This window comes from Phalacrocorax carbo, chromosome 1, assembly GCF_963921805.1.
Source record: "Phalacrocorax carbo chromosome 1, bPhaCar2.1, whole genome shotgun sequence".
NCBI lineage: Eukaryota > Metazoa > Chordata > Aves > Suliformes > Phalacrocoracidae > Phalacrocorax > Phalacrocorax carbo.
Window position 1 is genome coordinate 195,882,684 of NC_087513.1, and position 21,559 is coordinate 195,904,242.

Here is a 21,559-nt window from a genome sequence, read left to right on the forward strand (position 1 = left end):
TTTTTGAAGCTCCATTTCTTCAGACATACAACTGTGTGAAATTCTTGCTTTATTTTATTCTTTTGTTTTTATTTTGAAAAGAAACCTGACAACACAAAATGTTGAGAGAAAAACCCTACGCATTTCTGTTTTTAAAATTCTGTGGTTTCCAAAACAAATTAGTCTTGTGTGATCTACACACAAGTCAAAATTTATTAGCACCTCTTATGTCCAACCAAAGTATTAGTAGAGATATTATTAAAGGGTCTCAGAAAGTAAGGAGGTAGATGAAGAAACCAGATGAGACAGACACTGGATGTGAAGTCTGGTCAAATTCTGCTGTTCACAGAAAAGATTATGATACCTAAGGATTCCAATTTCTAAAATTCAATCAGCATTTTTGTCCCACTTTCACGGGACTAAAAATAATACTACTCTCCCTTTATGGAAAATGTCTCAAGAACACCGTTTGTAGCCCTGTAACACAGCTCAATAAAGTACTCGCTCACAACTTCAATTTTACATACCATACTACATTTAAATTAAAGAATCTGAGAGTCATTAGACTTGCCAAAGAGGGTCAAATCAAACATTTGTCTTCCACAAGACCCTGACGCCTTTCACCACATGGAGAGACTGCTAGGACACCGTTACTTATCTGCCGACACAAGGACTGTTGTGCTGGTTTTGGCTGAGAAAGAGTTAATTCTGTAGCGCCTGCAGTAGCCAGGGACCTTTCCAGCTTCCCATGCTCTGCCACATGGGCAAGAGGCCGGGAGGGGCGGGGCCACAGCCAAGACAGCTGACCCCGCCTGGCCAATGGGATGGTCATTCCATGCCATGTGATGCCATGACGAGTACATTAATGGGGGCAGTTGGCCTGTGGGGGGCGGTTGCAGCTTGGGGACATGCGGGTTGTGTTGGTGGTTCATTCCCCCTTCCCCTACCCGGCCCAGGTTTTGCACCTCTCTCATTGTTTTCCTTCCCATTGCATTATTGTTGCTGTTATTATTTTAATTTAATTATTAAACTGTTCTTATCTCAACCCACGAGCTTTACCTTACAATTGTATCCCGCATCCCGCCGGTGGGGGAGTGAGCAAGCGGCTGTGTGGGGCTGAGTTGCTGGCTAAACCACAACTGTACTCATCTAAATGATTTTTGTGTTTGGGTCTTGTGGGAAACTGCTTTCACTGTTAGTGTGGAAGGGACATGACAGCCCCCATAACCTGAAGAACCTGCACCCAAATGTAGTTCCTTATCACACAGCTGGTACTGGATCTCTTCCAGCGAGCACACTGGGACAGTCATTTATTGGTTCCTTACCAGGGGAAGATGTTGAAGAGGGTGAATCCTGGAGTCACCCCATTTCAGCTTCTGCCTCATGGGGTCCCTCCAGCTGCTGCATGCTGCCTTTGTCATCCTCAGACTGGCTCTGAAAGAGCCCTTAAGCTCTTCCTCCATCCCCTCCACTGGCAGAGGGGAAAGAGGCCTGATAATCATGTAATGGCATGCTCTTGTCACCCAGGGCGTGGAAGCCCCAGTGTGCGAGGACCACCAATTAACCTCTACAGTGGCCTCCTCCACCAAGCTCAACTCAGCCAAGACCATTAGTCAAAAGCAGCACCCTTCTCACCTGTCCAGGGACACAGACCTGCTGCTCTATCTCTGCCTCTCCCTCTCTACCACCTTCCAGCCCAGAAGCTGAAAGCCACGGTGGCAGAGCTGTTGCGGAGGTGAGCAGGACTGCTGCTAAGGCTTTCCCCTTCAGGAAAGAGCAGTCATCCTCAACCAGCTATCTCTGCTTATTCTCATGCTGCCAGGGCACTGTAGGCCTGCTCCCTGCAAATCTGGCCAAGTTCCTGACAGCAGAGCTGTACCGGGCCCTGAGGCTCCTGCCTGGGAGACTAAAGTCAATACTTCCCTTTCTTTCATTAACACTCAGACATGTGAACATCAGGGTACAGGTCTGCTTTATACCCAAACCACCCCTGCAGGTTCCTACCACTTCCTGTGAGCCATGTTAAGCAACAGTGTGATCAAAGGATGGTTCAACTCAGCTTGCTCACACAACAGCAAACAAAACTGTTAGTTTTCCCTTTAGTGAAGATGAACTTACTCATCGTACAGCCACACTGTCACTAGATCCAACACAGAGGACATCACTTTTTGTGATGACAGCCTGCATTTGTTATTACAGGAAACTACAAATTCCTAGGAATGCCCAAATGCCTCCAAGGCAGACCTAAACAGTGGAAATGAGAGAAGCCAGCTACTTATTGTTCTGTAGTTTTCTGCCCCAGCTCCAGCAGACTCAAGGCTGTTTTAACTTGTACAAGCTAGCTATAGTGCTTGAAGGACACCACACAGACAGGAGACAGCCAGAGAACAGCATCATCCATCCCAGCTCTGCTTTGTCCCATTCAGCATTTCCATCAGAGTTCCTGCCACCATTACCTAGCAGTTCCTCTTCAGAGGCAAGTCACAAACTAATGCTATCATATAAAAATACGATGTAGTGTTTTTAGATACAAACAGGCTCTGTCAACCAAACCAGCACCAAAACCACAAAGCTACATGGAAGTCCTGCAAACTGTAAAAACAGAACAAACCAAAACCAACCAACAACCCAACTTCTCACGAGCCAAAGGAAGCATAGGCAAGTGAAGTACTCACAAACCCACTAAAACTGAATGAAAAATGCTAATCAACAAGACAAATATCATTAAGTCACTTGATTACTTTAAAACTTAAGACTTAATATGGGAAACTGCCCAACCCAAAATCCTGAAGCTCTCTTTGAAGCCTGGGTAACTACTCCAGCTTCCTACAGCATTGAAGAATTCTCCTGTTTTGTGAACTGTGAAATAGCATTTGCTGCACTACTCCAGGTAGATAGGGTTTAACAACTTTATTCCTTGTGATTGAAATCAGAAGGCGAGGAATCAAGTGTTCATGCTTGTATGTTTTGTATATTTTTATACAAATCTTGTCACCATTCTATCCCTCTCCTCTCCCATCTAATAGAAATCCAACTCTTGGTACAATGAGTGTGAGTTTTTATTGCCTGCTTAAATCCTCAGAAGTGAAAGTGGAAATCACAAAAAAGAATCCCAGGCAGCGCACACATCTGCAGAGAACAAGAGATGAGCAGTCGTATGTTCTGTTAAGGCTTTGAAAGAGGCAAAATTCACAAATACTTACCCTAACGGGTGAATGGGGGGAAGATAAGGAAAAAATGTAACACTACAACTACCTTGATATTAAAGATACTGATTCAGTTAGTATAATTAGCACAATAACTGTTAATTCTACCAGTTAAACAATTGGTTTACATGAAATAATTCAAAAAGCCCCTCTCATTTCAACAGAGTAAGAGAATAGCTCGGTTCTTGAACATTAGGTCTAAGTTCTCATGCTGCATGAAGTACTGAAGCATAGAAAGTCTTTCAAACAGGTATATAGGTTGAGCTCATCCCATAATTGAGTTATGCGTTTCACTCAGGTCTCTGACCTAGTTCAAGCCTTTCCCTGTAATTGATGTATTTCAATAATTATTTTATTTTTCTGAAGATCTGACACTGCTCTTCAGCTCAAGTGTCTGCATCAAACAGATGTCTTAGAGTAGGCTATGGGCATTTTCAAACATATAAGCTACTCAATAGCCCAAAACTAAAGTTAGGCAGCATCATAAACGAGGCAAAAGCCATTGTAGAGTTATAAAAACAAGGGAGAGTTTCACTGGGATTTCTATCTAACTGTGCTCTTCCCATATAGTCAGAGTAAAATACACAAGCTTCAGCTCTCCAAAGAAACTGAAAGAAGGACATCTCATATGCAAACCAAGTCATCCTAGTTCCTCTTGACACCACCATGCTCATAAAATGCATTTATTGGAGTAGTCCAGAACACACTGTAACGAAATCTAGCATTCAGCCTTCACTTTTTAGGTATAATACTTTTATTAAATATATGTACAAATGACATCTTAGGGTACAACATTGCTGATTAACTCAGTAGCATTTTCATATATGCGTTACACATACTCACAGAATCAATATAAACAGTATGGCTATTACCCTCAATTTGATCCATCTCCATATGAGGTTCTTTTTACTTTTACAATTTTAATTGACAGAAAGGGGAAAACTTCTAATTAACAGAATTAAACAACACATTTTGGGGAAAAAATTCTCCTGGTAACTCCAAACAGCAACATCAAAAGAATGGTAAGGAAAAAAGATTCCAACCCTAGAAGTCCATGGTGACTTATTAATTCAACTGCAGGAGAATTCAACCACAGTATCAGCAGTTGTAATCCTGGAAGCATAACTGGAACCAAAGTCAACAACAGCTCAAGAAACGCTGCTTCAGGTTATTCTTTCTATCCCTACACCTGCATTTGGGCCCCGCTCCCCTCTCCTCTCGATGGCCGCTTTCTTGGCATCATTGGTGTCTCCAGTACACTCCCCTCCTTCCCCCGCTAACCCTACCCCGCATGGGTCCTGCATTGTACCGCTCTTGTCCTCAAAGGGTGCATGTCACAGCAGCTCAGAGGAATGAGAAAGCCTCCCTGCTTCTTGCTCATCTTCCATCACTACCTGGGACCATGCCGCCCAAGAGGAATGCCTACACAACACTCCTCACATCATGCAGTGAGGCCAAATCCTTCCCAACTGTCAGCCAAGTTAGTGATTCTCTTTTTGAACAGACAGAAATTGAGTTAGCGTCATATCCAGAGCAGAGACACCTCCCTAACACCAGTCAAGTTTCTCTTGCCAAATTCAAGCAGAACACTCTTCAGGTAAATCACTACAAAAAGACTAACAAAAAATTTTCCCAAATCCCTCTGAAATGGTAGCTGACACTTCCTAAAAAGCATTCAGCCTGAGGCAGTTACAGTATTGGGAAAATTTCTGCCAAAACTGTTGAAATATCATTTAAGACCCCATTTCCAGCACCTTTAGAGTTCAGCATTGATGTCTACAAAGGCAGGGAAGCTCAGCTGTCATCAATGGACAGGAAGAGCTTCTCCTGAAAAATATTCTTTGTGCTTTGTTTTTTTAACCTCACTCCATTCAAGAACTTACGTGTCTGAAATCACAAAGCCAACTGGAAGTTGACAGAAGTAGAAAAGCCTGGTACTCACTTCAATCAATAAAAATGAGATTAGGGTAGGTATTGTTTACACTCTAGAGGAATATAGACTGAAAATAAAGCATTCGCTTCCCACACACACACAGAGGTTACATGCATTTCCTTTTAGTAAGCAATTCTAGTTGAAACATTTCAAGAAAAATAAACCCAAGCAGCAGTATAACATAAGAACATCCAACAGTCAAACTTCGGAATATCTGTTTTACCAGTATTTCTTTGGAAGCTTGTCACAAACCATAACTAGACCACATTATTCACCAGTTTCTAACAACATGGAATATACAAATATAAACCTGAATAACCTAAGGAAACATTTAATATTCACGGGTGTATTACAGCCTCTGAGGCAACAACAGTACCAGTTTAGTTTGATGTCTTAACTTTAATAGAAGCTAACTTGTTTTAATCATATGAGCCAATAAGAACTAACCTCTTTAGGAAAATAACTGAAGTGCGCATGCAAGTCATATCAAATGCACCACTTAAGCCACTGACTCTAATCATGTTTTTAAACTGCTGCATTTGAAATTAATCTGCCCCAAGGCAGGCAGTAAATTGTAACTTAAAAACTTCGATGCATTTGTACTTATTTTATACCTCCATGATAAAAATACAGCACACATAGTAGAATAACATGATTCAGCGAACAAAAACCAGCATGCACTCTGATCAATACTTTTAATAAGTCTTTTTGCTAGTAGAAAGAACTAGTGTTACTTACTGCTATTTCTCTGCATGCAGACATAGAAATTCCAGTACCTTCTATTTGCTTTAAAGCATAATCTTTATCATCTTTCCTGTGAAAGAAGAAAAGAAGTTTTTTTAAAAAATTGCACCATGAATTCAAAGTGAGCTCTTCACCACCATTCAGAGAACAGTCTCTAATTAATACAAATTCTGCATCTTATTTTCTTTTGATTCTTTGCTAGCTTAATATCTGGATACCCGGCTAAACCATAAGCTAACTACACCACCTTGATGAAGCTAAAATATAAATTTGCTCTCACTACATGAAGAGGGATTTAAATTTTTTTTTTTTAAATTCAATGATCGACATCTCTTCCATACCTTCCTTCTCTTAAGAAAAAAAGTTAGACTTATTTCTAGTATATGCTAAATGTTTACTAGGGGTATATCTCCCATAAATGTATTACTCTAGGACACAGCAAGTCTTCCCTGTATTTTAATGAATTCTTGAGTAGCCCAGAAGCAACATCACAGTAAAATCTTGTCTCTTCTTTCCTCTAGGTCACAGAACGCATCCTAAAATTATGTTTCTACCAAACTAATAAAACTACCAAGACTGATACAAAAGCCACAAGATATCTGTGCAATCTCAAGAATCCAGATGAATGTTTGTTCAGCTTTAAACATGTGTAACACCTAAAATCACCACACAACCCCCCTTACTTGAACCAGTATGTATCTTACAGTCATCTATTTAAAACGCAAGCCTATTAGTAACTCCAGTTACCAAAAGCAAAATGAAGAAGAGAGACACTGCAGCTGAAGGCAAAATTGAACTCTTGCCCATCCTCAGCCTCAAAGCGCTCAAACTTTTAAGAGACAGAGTGCTTGTCTTTCCCACTTGTGGGCTGGCATCCACAGCACTCCTGGAGGACATAGTACTTAGCAGTATTGCCTTCAATAACTAGAGTGCTCATATAGCCCCAAACCACCAGGTTACATAAGAATCCTTATTAATTTTTAATGAATCCAGCTTTCACAACTGTGAAGAGCTCCCCTTAAAAAAAAGAATAACTCAAACATCCTTAAGGCAAATAAAACAAAATGTAGTTAAGCATTTAAAAAGTATACACTTGTTTCCTCCAGCTCGCAATAAATATCTGCAAGGCTTTGAATTGCTGTATTCCTACCTGAAACACACTTTCCCCTATTCATCACTACCTTTTTAATCCCTCAAATTATCAGGTTCTGTCCAAGAGGTTCAAAGACCACCCACTGTTAGCAATACCCTTTCAAAACAGAGAAGAAAAAGTGGGAGATTAATGGACAAAATCTGAACACAGTTAATGAGGAGGAAGAATGAAACAGCGAGTGGGCGAGAGCAGATTTCAGTAAGAGGGCAATTACATAGATTCGGCAAGACAGAAGGGGGGAAAAGATACAGGATCTGACACAAACAGTAAAAAAAAAAAAAGAGTAGGGAAGACAATGACAGAAGGCACTAAAAAGCTTCCACATAATAAAAACCTAAGGCTTCCCTGTCTGGACGAGAAAGAACCAACGCTGAGCACAAACTCATACAAGACCAAAACAAGGTGGGAATAGGGAACAGCAATCACCTATTTCTTACCTTAGAGGAAAACAAGCTGCATGAAGCCCGAAAACAGAACAGTATTAAGCACATAATTAAACTGTGCAACTCACACCGACACAATATTATAGGGATCAAAAGTATAAATGGATTTCAAATCAAATTATACAAATTTATGGTGGATAGGGGAGTTACGGACCACTCCATGAGCAGCTACTGAATGCAACCTCAATCAGCTTTCCAGCACAGAGATTTCCTGTGCTGCTGATGGAAAAAGTAACAGAGACATTTTCTCAGCTAAAAATCATTTTACCCTCTATCTGCCTTAGCTAGCAATGGCTCACGGCCATTTCTGGATACAAATATGAAGCAAAAGGGATTGGACTAGAGGTTATTCTCATTGCCCTGTGTGCTCATCTACTTAGTTGGAGGTGTTTGGAGAGATCCTTATTTCATGACAAGTGCTACCACACAACTGCTACTGTTACAAGCATTATCACTGACAGACTATGGAGCAAAATGGGTCAGACTAAAGGTTATTCTCATTGCCCTGCTGCTTATCTGCTTAGATTTCAAGGCACCTGAAGGAGAATTCAGCATAACAAGAAGTGCTACCACACAACTTGTATTACTACAAGATTTTCTGGTAGCACTATCTACAATGAAGCCTGCCTTACATTTAAGATTTTACAACTATTTTTAATTGATCAAATTTTTGCCAAATTAAGTCTGGACTAAAATTTTCAATACCAGATGGCAGACTTTCTCTGGAGATTTTTAGAAAAAAATACTTCAGCTGTTTCCTAGAACAAAACTGGAAGAACACACTTTCAGTTGTGTACGTTAAGTCTTTTACAATCATGGCTTTAATGCTGATATTAGACAGGGGGGTTTGAGAACTTGGCCTCCCCAAACCAATCGATGAAATAAGTTTCTGAAAATTAACCTTCTCACATTAAAAGGCAGTTAAAGAACTGAGATCCAGAGAGCCCATGCCCAACCTCGACCTGCCCTTACAGCAACCCAGGGCTGTGGGGAATTAACCACTCACTCATTTGTTCTGCCCAGGTACTTCACGCAGGAACCAGGAACAAGTGGCCTCTGCCCTGTCCTCAACCTACCCAAGCAGTTTAGAGTAAGTATAAGCATGGTAAAAAGAAAGAAAACAAATTAATAGTTTAGGGATAAACTACATTTTTAGCACCACGCTAGGCTCTCCTCCAGAACCTGGTAAAATAACCAAAGACTTCCAAGCCTCCAATTCTCTGAACTGCATCTGCACAGTTGAGATACAAAGCAATAAACCAGTTCCTAACCCTAACACCTGTTGTACACTAAGGCTGGTAACTTGGAATGGTTACCCACTACACCATTAGTACCAGCTATTCCATTAACACAAATAAGAAAAGACTACTTCTACAACTGAGACAAGCTGCATTTTCTTTAGAAAACTTACTGTGATTCCTTGGGAGCCAAAGGAACTGGGGGAATCATTTTTAGAGGGAGTGATAAGAGTTTACAAAAGGGGTTATGAAGCCAAATGAAAGGCCAGAGTGACCAAGCTTATTTCACACAACTTCCAAAAATATTTTGCCCATAGTCTGTTTACATCATAACATATGCCAAAGGGCTTCTGTGTGGTTTTGGATACAGACCATTTCCTTCTTTGAAGCTAAAGAGGTGTTCAATGACAAGACAGAAAAAAGTAAAAAGAAAAAAAGAAATCTGTTCATACAACATCTTGCACAGCTAACTAACCAACAGCACTGGCTACTAAGAGCTTGCATTTTAAGGGTAGAGTAAGACTCAAAGCATAATTCAACTAAGTTTATCCTTCCAGAGAGGTCCTGTTGGGAAAACTTGTCCGCTTTCGCTGCTGCCTGGGAATGAGATGTTAAGCAACTTCAACAGCTCCTTGACCAACAAAGCAGGCTTAGAAAAACTGGTCAGTCTGCAAACTTATTTTCATACTACTATATTCATACTTTCCTGCACATAAGCAGGCTGGCATCTTCAACACAGTAATATTTCCCACTGGTAACAGGCAGTTGTGAGAGTGATAAGAGAACTCACTTTGTACATGGCTGTTGGCAACGGCAGCTTTTATTATAGTGACACACAAACTACATAACCTTGTGTAAAAATGTAATTTCCTCAGAGGGACAACAGAAAACAGGTAGTCACAACAATACTTCCAGTGGACTTTAATAACAAGAACATATATACCTGCAATATCACCATAAAAAAGCATATCATCTATAGCTTGAATACACTACAACTGAAAAAGGCCACCTTTCAGAGAATTAAACTGGTATTATGTTTTTTCCAATGTTAATATTTTTGAGCTCTACTGAACTTAGAAGTACAATGGCACCATAAGAAACATGCAGTCTATATGGGGGGGGGGGGGGCGGAGCGGGTGGGAATCAGAAGTAGTAAGAATGGACACCTGCTGAATGTGAGCGCATCACAAAGCTTTAATATTGAAATGCCTGGTATTTCTACCCTTTATTTAAGAGGATACTTTAAGTGTAAAAATGTTCAGCAAGTGGGAGAAAATATCCTACATGTGGAGGAAAAGGAGGCCTATTACCTAAAATCAGTTCTACTGTTATTTGATCTCACATATCACGTATTTTGTACAAATGTATTGGCACATTATAATATATCCTTTATTCAGATCACAAGGTCATTTTAAAAATTCAATTGAGTAATAAAAATAGCAGAATACAAGTACTGAAGCCTTAAAATCAGTGGTCATTATTCCAAATTTACATTACCATTAAAAAAAGATCTCAAATTCAAAATTAACTGGTCACAATTTAGGAATAGTTTTGTCTTAAAAAATAAGGAAATGGAGAACTTGAGTACAGTTAAACATCTGAGGGAAATAGGCTCTACTGTCTTACAACTACTACAGGGAACTGTAAATGTACCTATTCTGCAGAAAACTCTAAAGAACCTGCTAATTGTTTATGTTTCTTATTCCCTGAAGAATACAAAAATTAAAAGATAAGCCCACCAATAGAACACATGGTATTTTTTTAATTCTACCCTTGAGAATTCCATTATCACCAACAGCAGTAAAAGCAACACACCCTGAGTACGTGCAACTGTAGCACTATTGCTGAAGTGATTCAGGCTCAGCAGCACTAACTCAACATTCTCTGCATGCGTTAAGTACAGGATTTTGCTTTTAGTAGCCAAAAATGCATCTGCGCTGTAGAGCTTCTTAAGCTTTTAACAGTCCGCCTCGATGAATGTTGAGTAATGCCAACTCCTAAACTGTACAAACAGTAACACATCTTCCCTATTAACAGCAAAATACAGACAGGAACTTTCATATATGCTAGGGAGCCAGGTAAGGAAAAATATACCAAATGCTCTATTACCTACCAGAACTTCAAAAAAATGGAAATAGATGAATCAGAGGTTTTATTATAGTTTACTTTTAAGTGTTAGAATAGTGTTTAACATCAAACATTAAATTTAAAACTACAAATGAAGAAAAAGATGACATGGAGCTAAACTGTAGCATTCAAGTTAGTTTTCTTTATCCTTCCTCCTCTAAGCGCTTTACTGAAATTGCACATAGCAAATATACAGACTTACTCCACCTGCATATTTGAGATGGAAGGAAGAACTTAGTAGAACACCCAACTATATGTTAGAATGAGAAAATAAAACACGTGCAGGAGCAAATTATAACATTTAAGAGACTTATTTGGAATTTTCACTTTGGGGGAAAAGGCAGGGGCGATGTCACAAGTCATACCGATGTTGTTTTTTGGTTTTAAGAATACTAAAATCAGCCTAGTACATACACAACGTTGAGTGAAGTCTATAGGAAGAGGTAGTAATTCAATTATTTGGAAGTATATGAATACACAAATTCCACTTTTGAAGCTTAAAAACGTTATACATTTATACTAAAAGCCCAAAGAACTGCTGTACACACACCGAACACTTAAATACACAGAAAAACAGTACACCATTTCCTAGAAAGCGCAGAAAGACAAGAGCAGACTGGTACCCATTCAAGTGACAGAACAGAATTACCCCTTTTTCCTCTTTCAACACCACATTTATGGCACCAAACAGTCTTGCCAGAATAAGATATTTATACCAGAAGTTATATTTATTATTGCATTTTTTGGCTATTAATTACCAGCCCAGAAAATGGGTGTGGTGGAGAATCAAGTGCCAAAGGACACAAAAGGCTGTGGTTCTCAATGCCTTCTTGGCATTGGTCTTCACACCACAGTCCACTCACACAACTACCACATTTCCAAGGCTAGTGGCACAGTCCTGGTGAAAGAATGTAGAGGAAAGCCAAATTAGGGAAAACAACAAACTGGACACACACACAGGTCCGTGTGACCAGGTGGGCCTAACAGAGCCGGCAAATGTCATCACAAAGCCACTCTATCATCTGCAAAAGGTCATGGTGATCATGGCAAGTTCCTGACAATTAGAAAAGGGCAGATACCAGGACGACAAATATCGTAAGGTCAAAAAGGTTTATTGATATTATAGGCCAATCAGTCTAACCTTAGTCCTTAAAAAGGTTATGCAGCAAACCCTCCTGGGAAGCTATTTTCAGGCCTATGAAGGAAAAGAAATGACTGGGCACAGCTGTCAAGGATTTTCCAAGGATGAGTTACGCTTTATCAACCATATTGTCCTATACAATGAGAGGACTAGCTCTGTGGACAATGGAAAAGCACCTGATGTCATCTTGACCTTAGCAAAGCTCATAACATGATCACATTGTATACTCATAGCCAAACTAGACAGAGAGCTTGGCCAGCTGAACTACAGACGAGACGAAAAATTGATTGGACTGCCAGACTTAATTGGTTCTGATCAATGGTACAAATCCAACAGGCTGCCAGTTACTACCGCACCCCTTGGGGGCAGATACTGGGGCTACTGTAACATCTTCATTAACAAAGGTACAATGGGATGGAAGGTGTCCTCAGCAAATCCAGACACTACACTGGGGACAGTGGTTGATGCATTGAAGAACTGAGCTGCCATTTGGATGGGCCTCAACAGACAGGAAAAACGGGCAGACAACCACCTCAGAAAGTTCAAAGACAAGCATAAAGACCTGTCTCTAGTTTGGAATAACCCCATGCAACTGGACACACTGCCAAGTGGGTCAAAAGCAGCTTAACAGAGCAAGACCTGGGGTCCTGTGGACAAGCGGAACATAACACAGCTATGTGCTCCTGTGACAGAGGCAACCAAGAGTATACCCAGCAAGTGGAACTTGGTAATTATTCTCCTATATTTAGCACTATGAAACTACATCTGGGAGCTCCATATTCAGTTTTAGGCCTTCCAGTCCAAGACAGACATAGTGAGCATTTCCAGCAGAACACCACAAGGAGCATGAAGTACATGACACGTACGGAGAAGCCAGGAGATCCAGGTTTGTTAAGCCTCCAGAGAAGGCTAAGGGGGGATCCCATCACTGCCTTCAGTTAACTAATGGGGGGGGGGGGGGGTAGAGGGAAGGAATCAAACTCTTCTTGGAGGTGCCCAGCAAACAGATCAGAGACAGCAGCCACACATGGCAAAAAAAAAAAAAAAAAGACATTCCAATTAGACAGCATGAAGAAAAAACATGGCTAGTCAAACAGTAGAAGAGATTTGAGAGAGTTCTCCATGCTAAGTGGTATTTAAAACTAAGCTGGATAAGACCCTGAGCAGCTTGAGCTCATTTCAAAGTTGGTCCTCCTTTGAATAGAAGGTTGAACTAGGTGCACCTTCTACAGACCCTTTCCAACCTCAAGCATTCTGTGGGATTGCAAAATAAACTACATTATGATTCACCTGAGACCGTAAGGAGTTTCACAGCTGTCTAGTACATTCATTATATATTTTCAAGACACACAGCTAATCCCTAGTACTCTGTTTACCAAGTCTCACAACTTTTCCAAAACTTAGCTAGAAAAGAAACAGGGCAATTCTGCATATATACATACATGCTGGTGTGCATAAGAAGTTAGGACAGCTGACCCCAACTGACCAAAGCAATATGCCATACTGTACGATGTCATCCTCAGCAATAAAAGCTGTGGGTAGAAGGAGGAAGGATGGGCAGAGTTACAGTGCTTGTCTTCCCAATAACAATTACATGTGATGGTGTCCTGCTTTCCTGGAGATGACTGAACATCTGTCTGTTGATGGGAAGGAGTGAATGAATTCCTTGTTTTGCTCTGCTGGTGTGCGTGGCTTTTGTTTTACCTATTAAACTGTCTCTATCTCAGCCTATGAGTTTTTGCACTTTACCATCCCATTTCTCTCTGCCATCCCACTGCAGGGAGCAAGCAGCTGTGTGGGACTGAGTCATCTACCAGGGTTAAACCTCAAGAAGCACATCCAAGATATACAGCCTCAATAACTCAAGAACACAAAGTATTACATTTACTCAGGTTTATAGTCACAGTCCAACTGTCTGAGACTCAAAAATGTTCCAAATTGTAAAACATTTAAATATATGAAACCCAGTAGTTATCACTGAATACATTTAAATGTGCAAAGCTGGACAGGTATACCTGTGCAGAATGAGAACAGTTCTGTGAGGATAAGAGGGTAACAGCCAAATAGAAGAGGTGATGTGCATCAGCAGAAATTAAACTGTATAGGAAAAAAATTGGTACTAACAACTTGGTACAAAGGCTGAGAAATTGCAGTATAAGCACCTGACTTGCCAGAAAGCATATTTTAGGTCAAAACTTTTGTCAAACTAATTAGTACACACAGGAATTCTGCTCACTAACCCTGTACCTTCAGGTAAACCTGAAATAAAAACCAAAGTCTTCTGAATCATTCTTTAAAAAAAATCTGAGCTAATGGTGATGCAGTGATAACCACTTCATCTTTCTGTAATTTCATTTTTACAAAACCTGCTGTGTTTCATACATTTAAATGTTTTACAATTTATTGATAAAAAGAACTGAAAACTAACAGTGAAGTCTTGCACAATAGCTTGCTTTAAGTCAATGGTTTCCTGCTGAAAGAACCCCACCTTCATCCCAAAGCACACTCCTGTCCCTTTTTGCTAGAGCCCAGGCACTTGTTTTCAGATGGAGATGAGCTTATTCAGAGAGTGGAAAAGTATTTCCAGTTTTTTTGTTTGGTACTCTTTCTGCCACATTAGTGAGTTGATATGGCCTGCTGAATGCTCAGATGAGCGCTGGAGTTGTCTAAAGGCAGAGAGCGGACATCGCAGAGGTTTCTGTCCACATTCAGCATGAAGTTAATCATCTAACTAATACTTTCTTTCCATGTCATCTTGAGGCAATACACCCACCTTTGCTAGAAAGCTGCAGCTAAGTGCTACACCCACTGCAGAAATAATTCTATTCACTGAAAAAGCTCATCATTGCTAAAAGAGTAGACTTCAAAATACAGAAACAATACAAACTACAATTGTCATCCACTTATAGCTGTTTGAGGGTCGTTTTACTTATGCATAGTACTAATGTACTAATGCACAGCGCATCAGTAAATAATTTCCAAAATGAGATTTTTCTAAAAATACTTAATCTTCCAAGGGCCATTTGTTGAGGGAGATTCCTTTGTTTGGTTTTGAGAACAAACAAAAAACACATTTCAGTTATATTAAAACAAGTTGGATGAAGCAAGACCAGTAAATAAACATTAGCTCAAATTTCAGTCAAATGAAGCAGTATTTTAAAACTTTTTGAAAAATGGGGTAGTCCTATAACATGCACTAAACCTACAGAAAATAGGTTAACATTATCTTCTGTTATAAACTGCCTGCTACACAACCAAAGCATGACCATTCTTAAAAGTTCAGATTTATTCAAGCCCAGAGTATTTAAATGTATTTACAACCAGCTTAAAGTTTATCCCATCATAAATTCTAGCTTGTTCCTTTCACAGAAGAAATATGCCAAAAATCAGATAAAAACCCAGATTCTGCCTTGAAAGCCTCTTACATATCAATAAATGAGAAAGGATCACGAATAATGTAACCCAGTCAGAAAAGCTGGGAGTCTGAGCTACTTTGTTGAGGATTTTGCTCAAAAAAGTAGTTCACAATTATTCTCCTCTACAAAGTTTCCCATAAATACTTTCCAGGAACAGGTAATGAGAAGAGCAGTCAGTGCTACTTAATCTCCAAAGATAAATACAGTTCATAAAGTAGCGTGACTTCTTATATATCTGTGGTTGCCACCACAAGCAGCGCCTTGCACCCGTTCTAAAGTGGCTGCTGGCATCAATACGTGCTTTACAGTTTCACACACTTCTGTAACAGTGCTCACTCCCAAAGGGGGAAATTTCAGACTGTTTCCATCTTTTTACAGTAATAAGTGTTGTCTACTACTTCTCTAACTTCAAACATGAGATACACAAGAAAAATACAAATAAAAGATGCATGGAAGTATGTTTTAAAAACAACTGTCTAGAATCAGCTAGAGCTCAATGGGCCGCCCACAAACAATACGGCACCCCTGTTGTACCAGACCTTGGTGCACAACCAGGAGCAGAGGTGCATTGGCACATAGGTTTCCAAATGACCTAAGACAGTGGCCAGGAAGAGTCAGCAGCCAGCAGACTCCCCTGCCAACACCACCAACCACCCTGGGAGTCAGTACTGGTCTAGACCCACATGGTAGCAGTGCATCCCCTGACCAGCCACTGTCTGCTCCAACAGGTACATTTCTAGGGGCACGTCTTCCTTTTTGTAGGTGTTGCTGATGTGCAGGGACTCTCAAATGATATTGGTATGTAACTCATCAAGACCACCAGCTACATCTTGCCTGGTTTCATAGACAGAATATAACTGACTTAAGACAGAATAAAATTAGTCTACAAAAAAAAACCACAACCAAACAAAAAAAAAAATGGCATCACATCCTTTATCTCCTAAGGTTCCTATTCCTTTGCTTCTAAAGAGTGCCAGAACAACGACAGGTTAACACCACAGTGGAAATCCAGACCCCAGATTTTAATTTCACCTTAAGATAGTAATTCTGTACACCAGATGAAGCAGAAACATGTCAGTAGGAAAGCACTGCTACACGCCTGTGTGTTACTTCACTTCCTAAATGTCTTCTAGAGTTAACTGGCCAAGACAGCTGGATGGACCTTTCATAAGACCCAGAACAACCTCTCCTATTAATCAATACAGATCTTCATTTTATAAAGCCACATAGTAGATTAAAGCTACATTGACCCAAGTTTCAATCCACGTGCCGTATGATCACAGTAAGTTTTGGTGAGCCTTAGGAAGTGTTTGCACAGACATATCCTTGAACTTAAATAAATTGCAAAGCTCCAAGAAGTTGACAGAAACTTCATATTTAATTGATTTTCCCTGCTGCTCTCTCATTTTTCTCTTTTTCTTCCAGAGGTAACAAAAATATATTACTATCTTAATGCTAGGCAATTATTATCTTAAAATTTGTTAATAATTTCTAGCTGACTTAAAATTTAACTCAGAGAAGGACTAATGGAAAAATCACATTTAAATGTAAATACTAAATAACCTAGCAGAAGAGAAAATTTAAAGACTTATCTCTAAGGCAGCATTTTAACAAATTTGCATGGTTAGGGTTTTTTTCCTTTTAAAGATATGGACATGATGCACAAAAATTCAAACAGGTCAAACGGCATATTCAGAGACAGAAAAAGAGCCAGTTTGTGCTCTTTCTTTTTGCTATTAGCCCCCTCCTCAGAAGCATACATTTTCTCCCAAAAGAGGAGTAATGCTTCAGCATGACTAAGTCTTGCTAACACGTTTGTCTGCAATTTTTAGATAGTGTGCTGTAATAAAAAGACAAAAAAATCATTTACAAATGGATAGAAGAGTACAAAGAATGCAGTTTGTGACTGATACACATTCAACAGCCTTGGATCTGAATTTACAAGACACCATGTGAAAATAAAAAGACATATTACTCAACCAAATGCTAACACAAAGAAGGGGAAGATGATCTAACAGAAGTTAATTTATTAAGGGTCTAACTCAGGCATTTATACTTTCTCCATCCCCAAAATACTTACAGGACATGGCAAGATTGCTGTGCCAGAATAGCATCATTATTCTCATCAGCTAGCAAGGCTTATGCTGACAATATTTTCTACTTCAGAACAAATCTTTCAGTTATCAGACCTTTTCAGGAGTAAAGGAAAGGTCATTGCCACAGCTGGAGGAAAAACCATGAACAGCAAGTCAGTAAACACTATGGCTTCTGAGACAGCTGACACTATGTAGTGAGTGGCAATTACTGATTCACTTAATTCTTTTTGAGTTTTGTTTTTTTTTTAAATTAACACCTTTTGCCACAATGTGTAGTTTGGCAAGAAGTTCAAAGTAACCAAGTAAATTCGGTGATACACTGTACATGTGGTTCTTCTGATCTGAGACTTTGCTGCTGTCAAAACAAAAGCCTTTTTTGACATCTCTGCCTTGCTGCTCCTAGCCAGGAAAATCTCTCCCCTAACACCACTCTTACCTGTGCCACAGTCCTTCATGATGTTTTACCTCCTGCATTCAGCAAGAAGTCATCCACTTTTTTTCTTGGGTTAACAAATTCTACTAGTCTACAGTGAGGTATGATGAGCATGAAAACCACCAGCAAAGGATGTGATAAGAGCAAAAGACAACAAAGGAATGGGTAGAGAAAAGCTAGAGATGGAGAAGAGAAAGCAAGATACCACTCTCTTCACTCCCTACTTTCTGGTGGTGGTGAAACCAAGGGGAGAACAGTTGGCCATAATTTTAAAATGGATAAATAAATATTTAAAACCAAACCAACCCCTCCCCCACACCTAGTCCTGCAATTAACTCCAGCAAAAAAGTTCCACAGAAATAAGAATCCCTGGGATTTTAAGTATCTTCTCTCTTCTCCCACAAAATACTAATTTGACATCCAGCCCAAACGCTAAGTTTTAAAACCACACAATTATGAAGACCATTCCTATGACGAGACTAGTTGATGGGCAGCAATACCCCACTCCAGACTCAAAGCTCCATGCTGCTTTATTAAAGGACATTGAGGTCTTACCAGTACTTTTATATAACGCAATACAAGAGGTACCTATGCAAATTCCCTGTAAAGGAAAAGATTGCTATATTTCATTTGCACTTCCCTTCCCTCAGATTGCTCTTAAGTCACCTCAGTATTTGCACCACTTCAGAAACCAGAAGTTGCATAAAAACAGGACAGCTTATTTCAAAGCATCTGTTCTAAAAAGCAAACAACAAACAGGGCTAAAGCACTGGTCTAAACTTTGGAAAACCATAATTTCATTGGGTAACTTATTTGTGGCACATTTTTCTTCAGTAGTCAAATCTGTGGCACTACTTGCTTTACATGGAGGAAAAAATATTTGCTGCTTTAAAAAAGTTTATGATGAGAAGCTTTTTAAGTCACAAATCTGCCTAACAGTCACAAACATACTACTGTGTGAGCTACAGGTTCACAAATTATACTTTCTTATTTAATAGCCCTTAATGGATTTGTCTTTCATAAATTTATCCAGACACAAAACAACTGTCTCCTATTTTCTCGATGACACACAGGATTTTAGAGACTCTCCCTGACCCTCACTCTCACAGATGCAAAAGAGTCCTCCTCTATGGGAACGACTGAAGTTTTCATACAGACACTGCTCCACATTTCTGAGTATCCTTGTCAGCCCTCCTTGAGTCTATTATACCTGGCCTGGGATGAAGGGATGAGAAGCACCTACCACACTGGAAATAGGATTTACAGCAACAATGACACTATTCTTTGTTCTCCACTCCATTGCTAGTAGTCCTGTGATCCTCTCTGGTTTTTAGCAATTACTTGCACTAAGCTGCAACTGTCACAAAACTGTCATTATAAACTCCAAATCTTTTTCTTAGGTCATAATAAATTCAGAGGCTACCATTGTGTGAGCAAAGAAAGGACCATTTTCCCATGAGCATCACTTCAATGACCATGGCGTATTATTGGAGAACTTCGTGATATTGAGGGCCAAGCCTTCACAATCAGTCCTTGCCTCCGCTATTCCAGGTAATTTTCTCATCAAAGCTGTTTCCCAACTCTTTATGACAAATGATTTGCAAACAAAACTTTTCAGCAGTACAGACTCATAGAGAGCTATCACTGATGACCTCTCACCATTAACTCACATCTTTAACTGATTTCTCTATCCAGAGAAGTACCTTCTCTATGTTTAGCTTAAGGCCTTGGTAGGGAACTTCACTGACCGCCTTTCAGAAATCTAGATGGATTATATCAACTATGTTGCCTTAACCTATATGTTAACTCCATCAAAGGATTTTAATAGACTTAGAGTCATAAAATCAGAGTGGTTTGGGTTCGAAGGGACCTTGAGAGGTCATTTAGTCCAACCCTGCTGCAGTGAGCAGGGACATCGTCAACGAGATCAGGTTGCTCAGAGCCCCGTCCAACCTGACCTGGAATGGCTTGAGTGATGGGGCCTCCACTACCCCTCTGGGCAACCTGTCCCAGTGTTTCACCACCCTCATAGTAAAACATTTCTTCCTTACATCCAGTCTAAATCTACCCTCCTTTAGTTTAAAACCATTACCTCTTGTCCTGTCACAACAGGCCTTGCTAAAGAGATTGCCCCCATCCTTCCTATAGTCCCCCTTTAAGTACTGAAAGGCCACAATAAGGTCTCCCTGGAGCCTTCTCTTCTCCAGGCTGAACAACCCCAACTCTCTCAGCCTGTCCTTGATCCGAGGGCTGGAGCACCTCTCTTACATTTTTGTGGCCCTCCTCTGGACCCACTCCAACAGGTCCATGGCCTTCCTGTGCTGAGGGCTCCAGAGCTGGACACAGCACCCCAGGTGGGGTCTCACCAGAGCAGAGTAGGGGGGTGGAATCACCTCCCTCCACCTGCTGGCCACGCTCCTTTTGATGCAGCCCAGGATACGGTTGGCTTTCTGGGCTGCGAGCGCACGTTGTTGGCTCGTGTCCAGCATTTTGTTCACCAATACCTCCAAGTCCTTCTCTGCAGGGCTGCTCTCAATCCCTTCATCCCCCATCCTGTGTTGGTATTGGGGGTTGCCCCAACCCACGTGCAGGACCTTGCACTTGGCCTTGTTGAACCTCAACTTAGGAGATGCTGAATGTGTTTTGAAAGGCTGTTGTCACTGCAGTTCTGCACCTTTTATGTTTTCACTATATCTGCTCTTGGTTTAGCTTACTAGTTAGTAGTTTCCAGTCTTTCAATAACTCGTTTTAGAAACTGATCTCACCACTGCCCCTTTCCACTCTTCTATGACTGTGACAACTGAAAGCACTGGGTTATACTTTCTGGTAAGTAATTTGCTTATTTCATTCTTGAACTCCTTCAGATATGTGAACACATCTCACCTTGACAATTGTCTGCCCTTCACTTCAGTTTGTTCAGACAGCTCCTTCCCAAACCCTGCAATTGGAGACAGATCCCCCAATGCATTCCTTCGCCTCCAATTTTCATTTCTTTCATTACAGGCAAAAAAACCAAACCTTTTCTCCTGCTGTCATTTCATCTTCTCTGAACACTCCTATAGTTCAGCGGTCCCCTGGTCCTACAGATAGCATTGTGTTACTGATGCATCAGAAAAGAAGGTGGGGAAAGGAAGATTAACTTCATTCCCTTCTCAAGTAGCTTCTCAAGGGTGGGGAGAGCTTGTGTGGTCCTGAGGACTTATATGTGGGGGAGGTTGCCAAGGGGTCTGTCACACTACATTTCTACACTTAGCCTACCATCACTTATCTTCTTTTCTATATTTATCATTCAAAGACGACTCAATTTTTCAAAGAACATATTCTCACTCCCAAGGGCTTCCTTTATTCTACTATTTGGCCACATCAGATTCTTTTCATTGATGGTTTTACAGTGTGTCTTTATGAGTGATAGCTACTCACTGAGAGCTCACTGAGAGCCCATAGAAGCTTCGAAAACGGTTCCCAAGCAGGTTGCAACATTTCACCTTCTTGGCTCTCTTTTAGCCTTAAGAAACTTCCTCCCATCACCACCACCTCCTTTTTGTTGTGTGGGGTTTTTTGTTTTTGTTGTTTTGGGGTGTTTTTTTTTTTTTTTTTTTTTTAAGTGAAGTGGTACTTCAAGCAGATTTCTTACCCTTGTACAGATTCAG

General features: G+C 40.3%; 1 protein-coding gene across 6 annotated transcripts in view; it reads right to left on the reverse strand.

Annotated features, from left to right (window-relative positions):
- The window catches only part of CDK8 (cyclin dependent kinase 8), an 85,945-nt gene that overhangs the window by 51,544 nt on the left and 12,842 nt on the right, over positions 1 to 21,559 (reverse strand). For all 6 annotated transcript variants that reach the window (XM_064441117.1, XM_064441115.1, XM_064441114.1 and 3 more), the window contains exon 2: positions 5,857 to 5,932. In XM_064441117.1, coding sequence (XP_064297187.1) covers positions 5,857 to 5,932 — 76 coding nt within the window. The remainder of the gene's footprint in view (positions 1 to 5,856; positions 5,933 to 21,559) is intronic.